A 14,225-nucleotide genomic window follows, 5' to 3' on the forward strand; every position below is an offset into this window, starting at 1 on the left:
CTCGTGTGAAATTAATAGCAGTATAGTCAAAAATCGTTACTCGCTAGTACACTCAGCATGTATGTCATTGTTAGCCATTGACATTCCTACACAGGCAAAAGGAATACATCTACATATGGTCATACTTACCGTTACATATCACTCCAGCATCTTTTCCATGATCGCAACCAGATACATGCCATCCTTTTGAAAAAGCACAGTGTTTTGCCCAATTGCAGCGGATGTATACCAGATTCTGATACAGAACAATTTAGATTATCCACGAAAATAGGTTTAGTTCCTCTTCCAAAGTCTACTTCTCCAGATGCATCTCCATTTCTGTAAAGAAAGCAAGTATTGTTTTAAACATTCTTTTTATACACAACACACCAAAACAGTATGAAAGTCAAAAATTTATTGAATGGAACCAAAAACTTGTTCAGGCTCATATTAAATATTATCTAAAGGTTTTGGCATTCTTAGGGGCTGCTCATTCTTACAACTAAATAACATCAACTAACAATATTACATAATAAATTTTTACTCGCTACTCAAAAGATACACCTAAACAATTAAGATACTAATTATACTATAGGGGCATGCAACCCCCAAGCTAGAGCGATCATAGCTTAGCTAGCTATGACTAATAGAGAGGAGAGAAACCTAGCTTGAGCGACCTCAAGCCACAGAGTAAGCAGTTGGTAGCTAAAAAGCAGGCAGTTCTGCTAAGACTGTTTCAGATGGGGCGACCCCCGAGCTTGGGCGATCCCAAGCATATCATCTACATAAGAAATAAATACACAAAATATGATATAATGAATTGGGGGCAAGAAATTCCTTATAAATGAGGTTATTCCAGTAATATATACCCAAGAAGAGTAAGGGACTATTTATATATATATCATTTTAGTTACCTGTAGCCAAGTGCCTCACACACTGCCCGGGCTTCATCTTCATGAAAATTGTCGTCACAAATTGTTCCCCAATCTCCATCATGATAAATCTCGACACGGCCTTCATTTGGCGTACTACCATTTACTAAACGAACACGTGCATGTTCAGCTAAACAAAATGCAATGAAAAGAAATTATTAATTTTATTATGAACCTTAAAATTATCCAAAGAAACATTTACATCCAATCAATACTTTCCTTGAAATGGCCACCGCCGAAGTAAATTACGTTTTTTTTTTATTGAATTGAACGAAATGTAAATTAAAGATGGTGGGCTATAACTCAAATTAAATTTTACCAAACGCTGTGTTTGCAAAAATAAGTTCACAGTCTTATTACTGGATCCTTGCTTGGAGCCGGAGTAAATTGTTCAATCAAACCAACATTACATAGTATCGTGGCACTCGTGGTCAAGTATAGCCTTAAGAAGGGACTATATACAAGAGATCTTTACCTAGCCAGGCTGGACACTAAATTGTCCATTAAAGTCGATGAAAAAATAATGGAATTCCTTTAATGAGCAAAGTCTCTACGTTGCTAGTGTAATACACTTTAAAGCTAAACCACATGTTCAGATCATGTTGTCCAAAGATACTGCAGAGTGTTTTTGATAAAAAAATACCCTTATACATATTGAATATTGGTTTCAATGACATCCCTCTTTTCCATGTTGCCCTGCCTCTCCCAACTCCTCCAGCTTTTCCTCTACTTCATACAATAATCTCTCAAGCCACCCTTCAAAAGGTTTCTTAAATGAATCATCTCTGATCATATCTACATTGGATCCTGTCTTACCAACTACAGGGAGCCAGTTGCTTTATAGACATAATTTCTCATTTTAACATATTGTCCCCTATCACTCAAGCATGCTTCATATCGAATTAAGACAAATTCCCTTAGCCCAAGGGGAGCACAAATATCTGAAACATAATGCCCTTCAGTATGTTTACATTTTTGCCAGCACTGTTTAAGGGCCTCAATGCCGCTTTTATGAAACTCATTTTATTGGCTGTTTTCAGTTTTTGAAAATAGATGAATCGTGAATGACAGCCATGGCAATGACAAACTCGTTCAGGTAAACTTTATTTATTTTACAACAATTACGAAACAAGATATATCAACTTATATTAATCACGCTTGATGGCCCGGTGGAAGTGCCCGAGAAGAATAGAATCAAGGTTTTTGGCAATTTGGTTATATGCAAAATAGCAATGGTTGCGTCTATTCAAGGAAAGAGAGGGGAAAAATCAACAACAAAAAAAACAGCTGAGAGAAGACATTTTTTGGAATTTGTCTTTATAATTTTAAACATATTTTTCGATTCAAAATGGACGTCCCCTATTGAGAAAAATGCTTCTTGTGACATCAGATGGATATATTCTGCCTGTCCTTGATCCATATTTAGCAAATGGTCAAAACATTGATCCCAAAATTACTGAACTAGCATGTTGACAGTAAATACATGGAACATTAATGATTGATGACCAACAGATGATATTTTTGCTGTTGGCAAATCCTTCGGAGACGAGACTGATTTTTTAATGATGCTTACAAAAAGTCAGAAGCATAACACATATACTAAGGCAAAACCGCTCTCGCCTTGTAACAATAATAAGTTGGGTTTTGTGTCGGCAATTGGGTGAATTAAGCAGAGGAAGATCTTGTGACATGTTTGTACGATAGTATTATTTTTGCGTGCAATATGCAATGCTTTTAGCCAACCACTTCCTTTTCATTTTTCATTTGACCTTGGACTAGCTAAGAAAATGCTTGTATTGTCAAAGAGCCAAAATGCATTTCAAGCTAAAATTGAAAGTGAAGGCTTAGCTGGGAAACGAACCATATAGGAAAGTCATAGCTAGACTAGCTTGTCTGATTTACCTATAAAGACGTATAATGAATTAAGAGATCTTGCGATGAGGATTTATCTTAGATAGTTCTGAATACAACAACAGCAGTTTATTTTACTTTGAAGTGAAACAAATGCACCCCCCCCCCCCCCCCCCCAAACTAAAAAAAAAAAAAAAAAATACAACAAAACAAACAAATAAACAAACACACACAAATCTACGGAGCCCCTCGACTGACATGCTACACACTAATTTTATTTTGTTTTATCGAAATGTTATTTCGTTATATCGAAATATTTATTGAAATGTTATTTCGTTTTATCGAAATGTTATTTCGTTATATCGAAATATTATTTTATCGAAATGTTATTTCGTTATATCGAAATATTATTTCGTTTTATCGAAATAATAATTCGTTTTATCGAAATGTTATTTCGTTATATCGAAATATTATTTCATTTTATCGAAATGTTATTTCGTTTTATTGAAATAATAATTCGTGTTATCGAAATATTATTTCGTTTTATCGAAATAATAATTCGTTTTATCGAAATGTTATTTCGTTATATCGAAATATCATTTCGTTTTATCAAAATGCAATAAACAAAACGGTTCCGTTTGTTTATCTGTCCTTCCGTCTGTCTGTTGGTCCAGATTTGCTTTCCGCATGATATCTTTTGAAGGAATGGTCAAATTTTGATGAAACTTGCATGTTAAGACTCATTACCCAAACCTCTCATTAAAGTTAGATTATCGTCATATTGCGCACATATTTTATGAGGCTGCTTTGAACTGATTAGCGAATTGCTTTAGGCACAATATCTTTTGAAGGAATTATTAGATTTTAATGAAACTGGCTTAGTAAACGCATTGCCTAAGTCTATATAGTTCGATTATCGCAATATATAATGATTGTAAATGCTATGTCATGTGTTTCTTGTTTTTATGCATGTTGCCAATTTAATTTTGTGTAATACAATATTTGAATGTGCGGGGGATCTTGACAACTGTCCTTGTCACCCTTCATTTGCTTGTTAAGCTGTATAGTGCTGCATAAGAAATAACACCAACAGAAGTAAAAGTGTAGTAATGGAGTTGAACATTGATTCCTATAAGTATGAATGTTTTTTCTTATAAAGGGTAATTGTTGAAGAAATTGGACTGTGATCACATTCACCATTGTAACTCTGTTATAATATTGGCCCAGTTTCATCAATATTCCTTAAATACTTTATGTTAGCAAGTTTCCTAACTGAAAATTGTCCTTAGGAAAACATTACAGACGTGAAGGATTTTCCCTTAAGATTTTTCCCTAAATCCTGTAACGCTTTTCTTTGGAGAATTTTAAGTGAATGACTTTCCTGGAGTTCAGAAATGTTGATGAAACCAGAGCCTGATAGTTTATTCTCCTCCAATATTTGTTTAGATACGTTATTTTTTACATTAATGTTTTTATCTGTGTTCCTTTCTGAGTGTCAACAAATGATCGCAAGTGTTGTTGCTGTTTGATCTTCTTGTCACAGGGCTAATACAACTCTGTTGCAACTCAACTCAAAATGCCTATCAAAATTATTACTTCTTCCTTCCTTGCATTGATCCCATGACTTTTCATATTTTGATACATCCAGCGATATCCATGCATTATTCCACATCCCTTATGTTCAGATTGTATAAAATCTACAACGTCCATAACGTCTGGTCCATGTTTATACCTGTACACACCTTCACTGTGCAATATCCGTATCAGCTGTCTACTACTGAGGCTAAATCCATATTAATGCTTTAAGATCAAACAAATTTCATCATGCTTTAACCCTAATGAGAAATAATTTCTCAACAGCTCAAAACCAGAATCTGCCATGACAAAACTTGTAGACTACAGGACAAAATGGTATTTCGATAAAACGAAATAACATTTCGATAAAACGAATTATTATTTCGATAAAACGAAATAGCATTTTGATAAAACGAATTATTATTTCGATAAAACGAAATAACATTTCGATAAAACGAAATATTATTTCGATAAAACGAAATCATATTTCGATAAAACGAAATAATTTAATTTTGTATGAAACACGCATTTTCATTGGCTTCGCGGTTTATTTAGAGTACACTCCAGTTTTTTTCTGTTATGACTGTATAACAGAAACAAGAGATCCCAGAGGGATCTTGGCGCCCACCATTGAATGATCTTCATAGGTTCCATGTCAGATTGATCTTTTCTCTACTTTTCCCTTCATTTTACTAATCTGTGCAAATTGAGACATCCCTCCAGTACTTTTCAAACAAGGGAATCCTAGCTATATAAGAAATTTGAGATTTAACGTTAATGGCTGTTTGTTTGCCAGGTTGTTTTCAGGACAGACTGGTCCAAAAATGCAATACAAGGGACCAAGGGGAACCTACTTATGAAATTTCAGAAAGATCCATTCAGTACTTTGAGAAATAGAGATAACAAACTTCAATTGTCAAAATCCAAGATGGCGGTCTGTCGGCCATATTGTTTTCCAATTGATCTCAAAATGCAATAAGCATAACGAGGCACCAAGGGGAACCTCCATATGAAATTTGAGAAAGATCCCTTCAGTACTTTCTCAGAAATAGCGATAACAAACTTCAATTGTCAAAATCCAAGATGGCTGCCTGTCGGCCATGTTATTTTCAGATTGGTCTCAAAATGCAATATGCATAACTAGGCACCAAGGGAAACTTACATATGAAATTTGAGAAAGATCCCTTAAATTCTTTCTCAGAAATAGTGATAACAAACTTCAATTGTCAAAATCCAAGATGGCTGCCTGTCGGTCATGTTGTTTTCTGATTGGTCTCAAAACGCAATATGCATAACTAGGCACCATGGGAAACCTACATATGAAATTTCAGAAAGATCCATTCAGTACTTTCTCAGAAATAGCGATAACAAACTTCAATTGTCAAAATCCAAGATGGCTGCCTGTCGGCCATGTTGTTTTCAGATTGGTCTCAAAACGCAATGTGCATAACTAGGCACCAAGGGAAACCTACATATGAAATTTCAGAAAGATCAATTCAGTACATTCTCAGAAATAGCAATAACAAACTTCAATTGTCAAAATCCAAGATGGCTGCCTGTCGGCCATGTTGTTTTCGGATTATTCTCAAAACGCAATATGCATAACTAGGCACCAAGTGGAACCTCCATATGAAATTTGAGAAAGATACTTTCAGTACATTCTCAGAAATAGCAATAACAAACTTCAATTGTCAAAATCCAAGATGGCTGCCTGTCGGCCATGTTGTTATCCGATTGGTCTCAAAATGCAATATGCATAACTAGGCACCAAGGGAAACCTTCATATGAAATTTGAGAAAGATCCCTTCAGTACATTCTCAGAAATAGCGATAACAAACTTCAATTGTCAAAATCCAAGATGGCTGCCTGTCGGCCATGTTGTTATCCGATTGGTCTCAAAATGCAATATGCATAACTAGGCACCAAGGGAAACCTTCATATGAAATTTGAGAAAGATCCCTTCAGTACTTTCTCAGAAATAGCGATAACAAACTTCAATTGTCAAAATTCAAGATGGCTGCCTGTCGGCCATGTTGTTTTCCGATTGGTCTCAAAACGCAATATGCATAACTAGGCACCAAGGGAAACCTACATATGAAATTTGAGAAAGATCCCTTCAGTACTTTTTGAGAAATAGCGATAACAAGAATTGTTTACGGACGGAGGGACGGACGGATGGACGGACGGACGACGGACCACGGACGCAGGGCGATTTGAATAGCCCACCATCTGATGATGGTGGGCTAAAAAATGATTGATGTTAATCCTTAAATATTATTTCGATAAAACGAATTATTATTTCGATAAAACGAAATAACATTTCGATAAAACGAAATAAAATAAGTGTGTGGCATGTCAGTCAAGGGGCTCCGTACATATCCCCACTCATACTCATGATATACTTCTCCATATTTCTAATTTTCCAATTAAAACATAATTTGATTAATGTATTGTACATATGCCTTATGCATATTTAGCAGTTACATACAAAATACTATTGGTGATAGCCGCCAGAAGGCATAAACTGATACCGTATTTTGATGAAAAATTCACCAGGATCAGGCATTTCAAAAGGAGTACTTTACATAAATTATCCGTATTATTCCTTTCGACTCGTCCCTTAAAGTCATGGGTGACAAGATCCAACGTTTATACCAAATTAATCTCCCTTTACACAGGGATGTTTTAGAACAAATTAAGACAACACCCTGATATTCTTACAAAAAAGAATGATAAAAAAATAACAAGAGATCTCAGAGGGATCTTGGCGCCCACCATTGAATGATCTTTATAGGTTCCATGTCAGATTGATCTTTTCTCTACTTTTCCCTTCCTCTAAGTCTTACTAATCTGTGTAAATTCAGAAACAGCCCTCTAGTACTTTTCAAACAAGGGGAACCTATATATAAAATTTAAGATTTAGCGATAATGGCTGTCTGTCGGCCATGTTGTTTTCCGATTGGTCCCAAAATGCAATACCAGGGACCAAAGGGAACCTACATATGAAATTTGAGAAAAATCCCTTCAGTACCTTCTGTACAATAGCAATAACAAACTTCAATTTTCAAAATACAAGATGGCTGCCTGTCAGCCAGGTTGTTGTCTGACTGGTCTCAAAATCCAATATGCATAACTAGACACAGAGGGCAACCTACAAATGAAATTCAGAAAGATCCTTTCAGCAATTTCTGATAAATAGCGATAACAATCTTCAATTGTCAAAATACAAGATGGCTGCCTGTCGGCCATGTTGTTTTTCGATTGGTCTCAAAATGCAATATGCATAACTAAGCACAGAGGGGAACCTACATATGAAATTTGAGAAAGATCCCTTCAGTACTTTCTGAGAAATAGCGATAACAAACTTCAATTGTCAAAATCCAAGATGGCTGCCTGTCGGCCATGTTGTTTTCAGATTAGTCTCAAAATGCAATATGCATAAATAGGCACCGAGGGAAACCTACATATGAAATTTCAGAAAGATCCCTTCATAAGTTTCTGAGAAATAGCGATAACAAACTTCAATTGTCAAAATCCAAGATGGCAGCCTGTCGGCCATGTTGTTTTCAGATTGGTCTCAAAATGCAATATGCATAACTAGGCAACAAGGGGAACCTAAATATGAAATTTGAGAAAGATCCCTTCAGTACTTTCTGAGAAATAGCGATAACAAACTTCAATTGTCAAAATCCAAGATGGCTGCCTGTTGGCCATGTTGTGTTCCGATTAGTCTCAAAATTCAATATGCATAACTAGGCACCGAGGGGGACCTACATATGAAATTTCAGAAAGATCCCCAAATTAGTTTCTGAGAAATAGCGATAACAAACTTCAATTGTCAAAATCCAAGATGGCTGCCTGTCGGCCATGTTGTTTTCAGATTGGTCTCAAAATGCAATATGCATAACTAGGCAACAAGGGGAACCTAAATATGAAATTTGAGAAAGATCCCTTCAGTACTTTCTGAGAAATAGCGATAACAAGAATTGTTTACGGACGGAGGGACGGACGGAGGGATGGAGGGACGGACCACGGACGCAGGGCGATTTGAATAGCCCACCATCATCAGATGGTGGGCTAAAAATTAAACAATAATGATTAAATACCACATATGGATAATAAATCTTCTATTTTTTAAGTGTTTGTTTTCTTTTTCTTTATACACCCTGCTCCAAGGCTAATAGTTCGTGGTTATATCAGAAACTCAAACTTGTACTTACCTTTTTGTTTACAAACAAATACATGCCCAGCTGTACAGTGTGCATCATTCCATCGGCTATTACTGTAATGAACACAATCTTCTCTGCCATTGATATTATTTGGTTCATTCGGTTTCCAGTCCGAATATCTAATTATAGAGTTGTCTGACACCCATCTCCAAACTCGTGTAGCATCAGCATGTGCACCAATCCAGGGACCCGCTTTTCAACAAATACAGAACACGTTAACAGTCCCATTTACTATTATTGTATTTTCTGCTTTATAATATCGTGATATTCTCTGATACACCCAGTCACATTTTAAAGATCAGTTAAGGAAACAAATCTATTTTGATAACGATGATAACAGTTCTTGATTCCCCTCGACTTAATGAATATTTGTCAAAACAATTTAAAGGACCGAACTTTCATACCTTGCCCAAAGGTGAATGTGAATAAAGAATGAAGTGTAGTGAGGGGCGATAACTCATTTGAGTTATCGTTCCTTACGGAACGTAATGATAATACGAGCTAATTCGCCTATTTTGCCGAATGTAATAGCGATTTGAGGACAGAAAAATAGACACATAGAATTTGGTTGATACTTTGAGCCATTGTAAAACTCGGCTCGATCTAGGTCTGGGTGTATCTGGTATCCCTATGGAAAATCGTTTTTGTGAGATATTTTGGGTCAAACATGCCAAAATCGACATTTTGACCGAGAGGTTCTGTTTAAATCGCCCTCAAAATTCAGAAAAAAATCCACAGATATATACAACGGTTATACATAGAGATAAATGTTTCCTGAAGAAAACAGTCTGTTTAGTTTTCCGATATCTTTAGCAGAACGGCCACAATATTGTTTTGAAAATGGCCTATTTTTTTCGACCTTCTCAGTATTTTTCCACTCGACTGGGGTAATTTCCTATAAATAGGCTGCCTGTTTTGATGACGTAAGGTCAGGTGTTTCCTTTCCGTTTAGCACGGTTGAACAGATGGATCGGATCGGCATACATAGTTATCAGCATTAAAATCATTACAGATCAACTGGTTTTATATTTGTTTTGGGCGAGTCATCTTAATGATGTGTTTTGAAGCCTTCATTAACATCAACAGGTCCATAAAAATTGCCGTATGAAGTTTATACGGAATAGAAATTATAAATGTACTTGGTTTGGTCGTCTTGTCCGCATAAATAAAGGAAAACTATAGAATAAACGCCATCCTGAACTCATCGGGTATTATCACTGAAATGATGCCCCGAGTTCCGGATGGAATAACACCGCGGACTTCACGCCGCTGACTCGTTCAACTCCAGGCTTCAGCTGCATTCTAAGTGAGTTGTATTACATTTTCCCGTCAGGACCAGGACTTTTTAATATCATGTCATATTAAAAGTGACATTGGAGGTTACAGTTGTTCCATTATGACCATATTTAATGCATTCCAGGATCAATATTCATCGTCAACCCAGACGAGTGTTAAATTCTTTTCGATAACAAATTTAAATCTAAACTCGTACGCAGTCGTAGGGTTCCAGTAGGCCAGGCTTCTAGGCCTAGTGTAAATGTTACGTGCTTATTAACGTTTTTGAGACAGGTGACGTTTAAATATGTAATATTTAATTTCTTAACTGTTTGTTTGTTTGATGAAATCACTGTGTCGTTAGTTGATACTTTGATGTCTTGATCAGCTGTTATTTGTTTATCTTGAGGAGCAACGACGTTTCGAGAATCATATCTCGTACATTTAGCTTACGATGACACGAACTTTCAAGGAACTACTGTGCATTTACCTGAGTACACACTAGCAGTATATTGAACTATTCTTTTTCAGTAATAGAAGGTTTTTTTCAAAGTTTTAATGAAATATTTATTCTAATGCTTTAAATTTTGAAATTAAAGTCTCTGACCTGTCCTTTATTGGGATGGTCCCTAGCTGGACAGTGTCAAATTATATCATCTTTTGCATTAATAAATAAATGAAATAAGTTTTCAAATATTTTTAAACCCTTCACTTTTATACACCAAAGAAAACTTTTATGCACCAAAGAAAACAATATGCAAGAAAGCTGTTCTGATAAATTTAAGCTAAAATATTGTCAATTATTATATTGCATTAAGTAAAATTATGTTGCTTTGGGCAGAGACATGTATATATATATATGTGTGTGTGTGTGTGTTATATGTCTCTGCTTTGGGTGTGTAGGAAGATGTCATGTATTTTTTTTATCTTTTGAAATTAAGTTAATTTTAACTTATTACAAAATAGGAATGAGATGGAAAATTATTTGACTAAATCAAAGAGCTACAATGTACCAGGTTTTAGCTATCACAATTTTACAAAAAGTTGACTTTGTAATTTATTGAATTAGTAAATTTTCAGATATCTATAAGTTGCTTTATTATCAATTCCACATCAACATATTTCAACTCTTTGCTTACATGTGCAAAGGAAAACCATGTGCGAGAAACCTGTTCTGACAAATTTAACTAAAATTATGTCAATTGTTATATCACATTAAGTTAGTTAACTAATTCATCTTTTGAATTTTTAATCTGTTTCAACTTATTACAAAAGGTATTATAGAAAACTACTTGTCAAAATTAAAGAATTGCCAATATTTTATTATCACTATTTTACAAAATAGTTTTTCTCCAAAATTTCACCTGCACACAGGTTGCAATTAGTAAATTTTGAAATGTCTTTCCTTTAAATACCATTTCAACATATTTCAACCTTTCGCTTACATATACCAAAGAAAACAATGTGCAAGAAACCAATTCTGACAAATTTATACTTAAGTTTTTTGAACTATTATGTATTTATTGTGTTGCACAATGATAGGGACTATATGTAGTTTTTTTCATACTTTTGAATTCAAACTTTACTTGTATAAAGGTATTATAGAAAATTACTCGACAAATTCAAACAATGACCATAATTTTAATGATAACTATTCTACAAAATAGTCTTTTTCATAATGTCATCTCCACACAGGTAATTTACTGTAACACAGGGACTAGTGAACATGTAAACAGTTTATATGTCTCTTTTTTAAGGCCAACGCCACCATATGCAAATATTTACATTGGAAAGGGTGTTCTAAATTGTCGGCCAAAGACCACAGTTAATTTCCTTCTATATTCTACTGAAAAAACAAATTCAGAATTTTGAAACTTTACATAAAATTTGGTTTTAATTTCATATTCACATTCGGATAACACCATTTTATTGAATTTTCACATCTTTTACAATTGCAACTGTGACAAATAAGAATTAAAAAGTTTTAAACAGTTAGTGTAATTGCAAGCCTTAGACCACAACTAATTACCCTCTATGTTCAACTTAAAAAAAAATCATTAAAATGTTTTTGAGACTTTGCATAAAATATGGTTTTCATTTCATTTTGTAGAACTATTCTCTCAATTTCAAGCCATTTGGATATTAAGAAACAAATTTTCCACAATTTTCACTGTAATATGGTTTATTAATTATTTATTATTGAGGGTGACCGAATGGTTAAGATATGTCATGACACTATCACTAGCCCTCCACCTCTGGGTTGCTAGTTCAAAACCTACGTGGGGAAGTTAACTGGTACTGATCATAGGTCGGTAATGTTTCTCCTGGTACTCCACCTCTTAACCTGGCATGTCCTTAAATGACCTTGGTTGTTAATAGGAAGTTAAACCAAGTACACCAAGTTGATTCATATTATATTTATAGAAGAAGTATAGAAAAGTTTGAACAGTTGTCCTGCAGAAGAAAAGGAAAGCTGACAATCAGGCCGGTATGTGCTGTTGTAGTTGTGTCTTTGGGCAAGACCACTTTACCCTTATTGATCTGGATGATTTTTACCTCAAATGATGCATGACATTTTTAAAACTTAGAATACTGCAAGTGCATTTGTTCCTGAGCTGAACTTAGTTTGGTTTGTCTGCTGGTTTTATCACCACACATATGGTTCAGTCATGCAAGATCTTTTGAGACTTGGTCTCCTTGTAGTAGTTGGTGACTACCTCATTGAACAACACACTAGAACCCTGATTCTGAAATCATATTATATAATATGCATGACATTTCTTAATCTTTGATTGCATATGTCACTATTTATGGATTAGAATACTGCGAGTACATCTTTTACTAAGCTGAACATAGGTTTGTTTGTTTGTTTGTTTTATCACCACGGTTCAGTCAGGATCATTTTGAGGCTGGGTCTCCTTGTAGTAGTTGGTGACTACCTCATTAACAACAGACAAAAGGCCCTGAACTTATGCTTGGATAGATGCCAATATTGATGTCTCATAATCAATTAAAGTGTCATATTCTAGAAAACTGTAGAAGTTTGAGAATAATTATTATATAGGAGGAACCAGTGATATATCACTGTATCAGAGGTATATATTGGTATAAGAGGTGACTACCTCATTGAACACCACACCAGAGACCCTGAACTTATGCTTGGATAGATGCGAATTGATGTCTCATAATCAATTAAAGTGTCATATTCCAAAAACACTGTAGAATGTGTGAGAATTATTGCACTGGTAACCCCCATAACTTTCAATTTCCTCAGGCCAGTATGAATTTTTAAACTTAGATAAATGTCGCGTGTGTCAATTAAGTGCAAATGAGGAAATTCAGTGGAAGTGAGGAAAATCGGTGCAAGTGAAGGTATTAATGCTAAAGGAAGGGAATTTATTTGTATTTATCTGTCTTTCATGCTCAAATAGAGTTATCGCCCCTCACTACACTTCATTCTTTCTGTGACACTCCTTTAGGTGTCACCCCACTAGTAAAAAGTGTTAAATAGGGTTATTCAACGCTTAAGTATAAAGTAGTGGGAGGGAGCCTGAAGTTGGTCCCGAGTTCCGTTTAAGTAAGTTAAGGTAAACGGAACTTGGAACCAGTTTCGAGTTCCGTTTAAAATATTATATATATGAACCAGTTCCGAGGTCCGTTTACGAATTTGGTGTAGTTCCTTGTTCCGTTTAAGCTTTAAGGGATTCGGATAAAGTTCCCAGTTCTGTTTAAAGAAATGCTGTATGTACGTCATCTAAATATGAACCCCGACTCTGGATATATTATTGTTTGTAGTTCCGAGTTCCGTTTTAACTGTATTAAAATAGCATACAATTCAAGTTCCGTTCACGTTATTCGGAACAAGGAACCGATTTGTGTCGTGGAAGGGACCGGACTACCAGAGACAATTACTTACATCAGACACAGTAAATGCCAACTTCTACATAGTTATTCCGTTTATCTTAAACGGAACTCGGAACTGGGACTAAAACCCTTAAATCTTCTACATAGTACTTCCGTTTTCGGAACTGGTTCCAAGTTCCGTTTATCTTAAAAGGAACTCGGAAATGGGACCAAGTCCCGTAAAACTTCTACATAGTTGTTCCGTTTTTCTTAAACTGAACTCGAAACTGGGACCAAAACCCGTAAAACTTCTACAAATTAGTTCCGTGTTTCTTAAACGAAACTCGGAACTGGTTCCTATTTCCGTTTTACTTAAACTGAACTCGGAACCAACTTCAGACTAAAGGGGTTTGGATACAGTCGATAACACCACCAAAAGAGTGTTTCTAACTATCCGATTAATTCTTTGTATATATTGACATCGATGAATCGGTTCAGGTAAATAACAGATATATAACTATATTAATACATGTAAATGAAT

The 14,225-nt window shown here is 35.1% G+C and overlaps 1 protein-coding gene across 1 annotated transcript in view; it reads right to left on the reverse strand.

The window, feature by feature from the left end:
- Positions 1 to 131: 131 nt before the first annotated feature.
- LOC117332196 (scavenger receptor cysteine-rich type 1 protein M130-like) overlaps positions 132 to 14,225 on the reverse strand; it is a 30,510-nt gene continuing 16,416 nt past the window's right edge. The window contains exons 11-13 of the mRNA XM_033891080.1: positions 8,558 to 8,758; positions 894 to 1,041; positions 132 to 318 (exon numbers count right to left, since the gene is read on the reverse strand). Coding sequence (XP_033746971.1) covers positions 132 to 318; positions 894 to 1,041; positions 8,558 to 8,758 — 536 coding nt within the window. The remainder of the gene's footprint in view (positions 319 to 893; positions 1,042 to 8,557; positions 8,759 to 14,225) is intronic.

This window comes from Pecten maximus, chromosome 8, assembly GCF_902652985.1.
Source record: "Pecten maximus chromosome 8, xPecMax1.1, whole genome shotgun sequence".
Classification (NCBI taxonomy): Eukaryota; Metazoa; Mollusca; class Bivalvia; order Pectinida; family Pectinidae; genus Pecten; species Pecten maximus.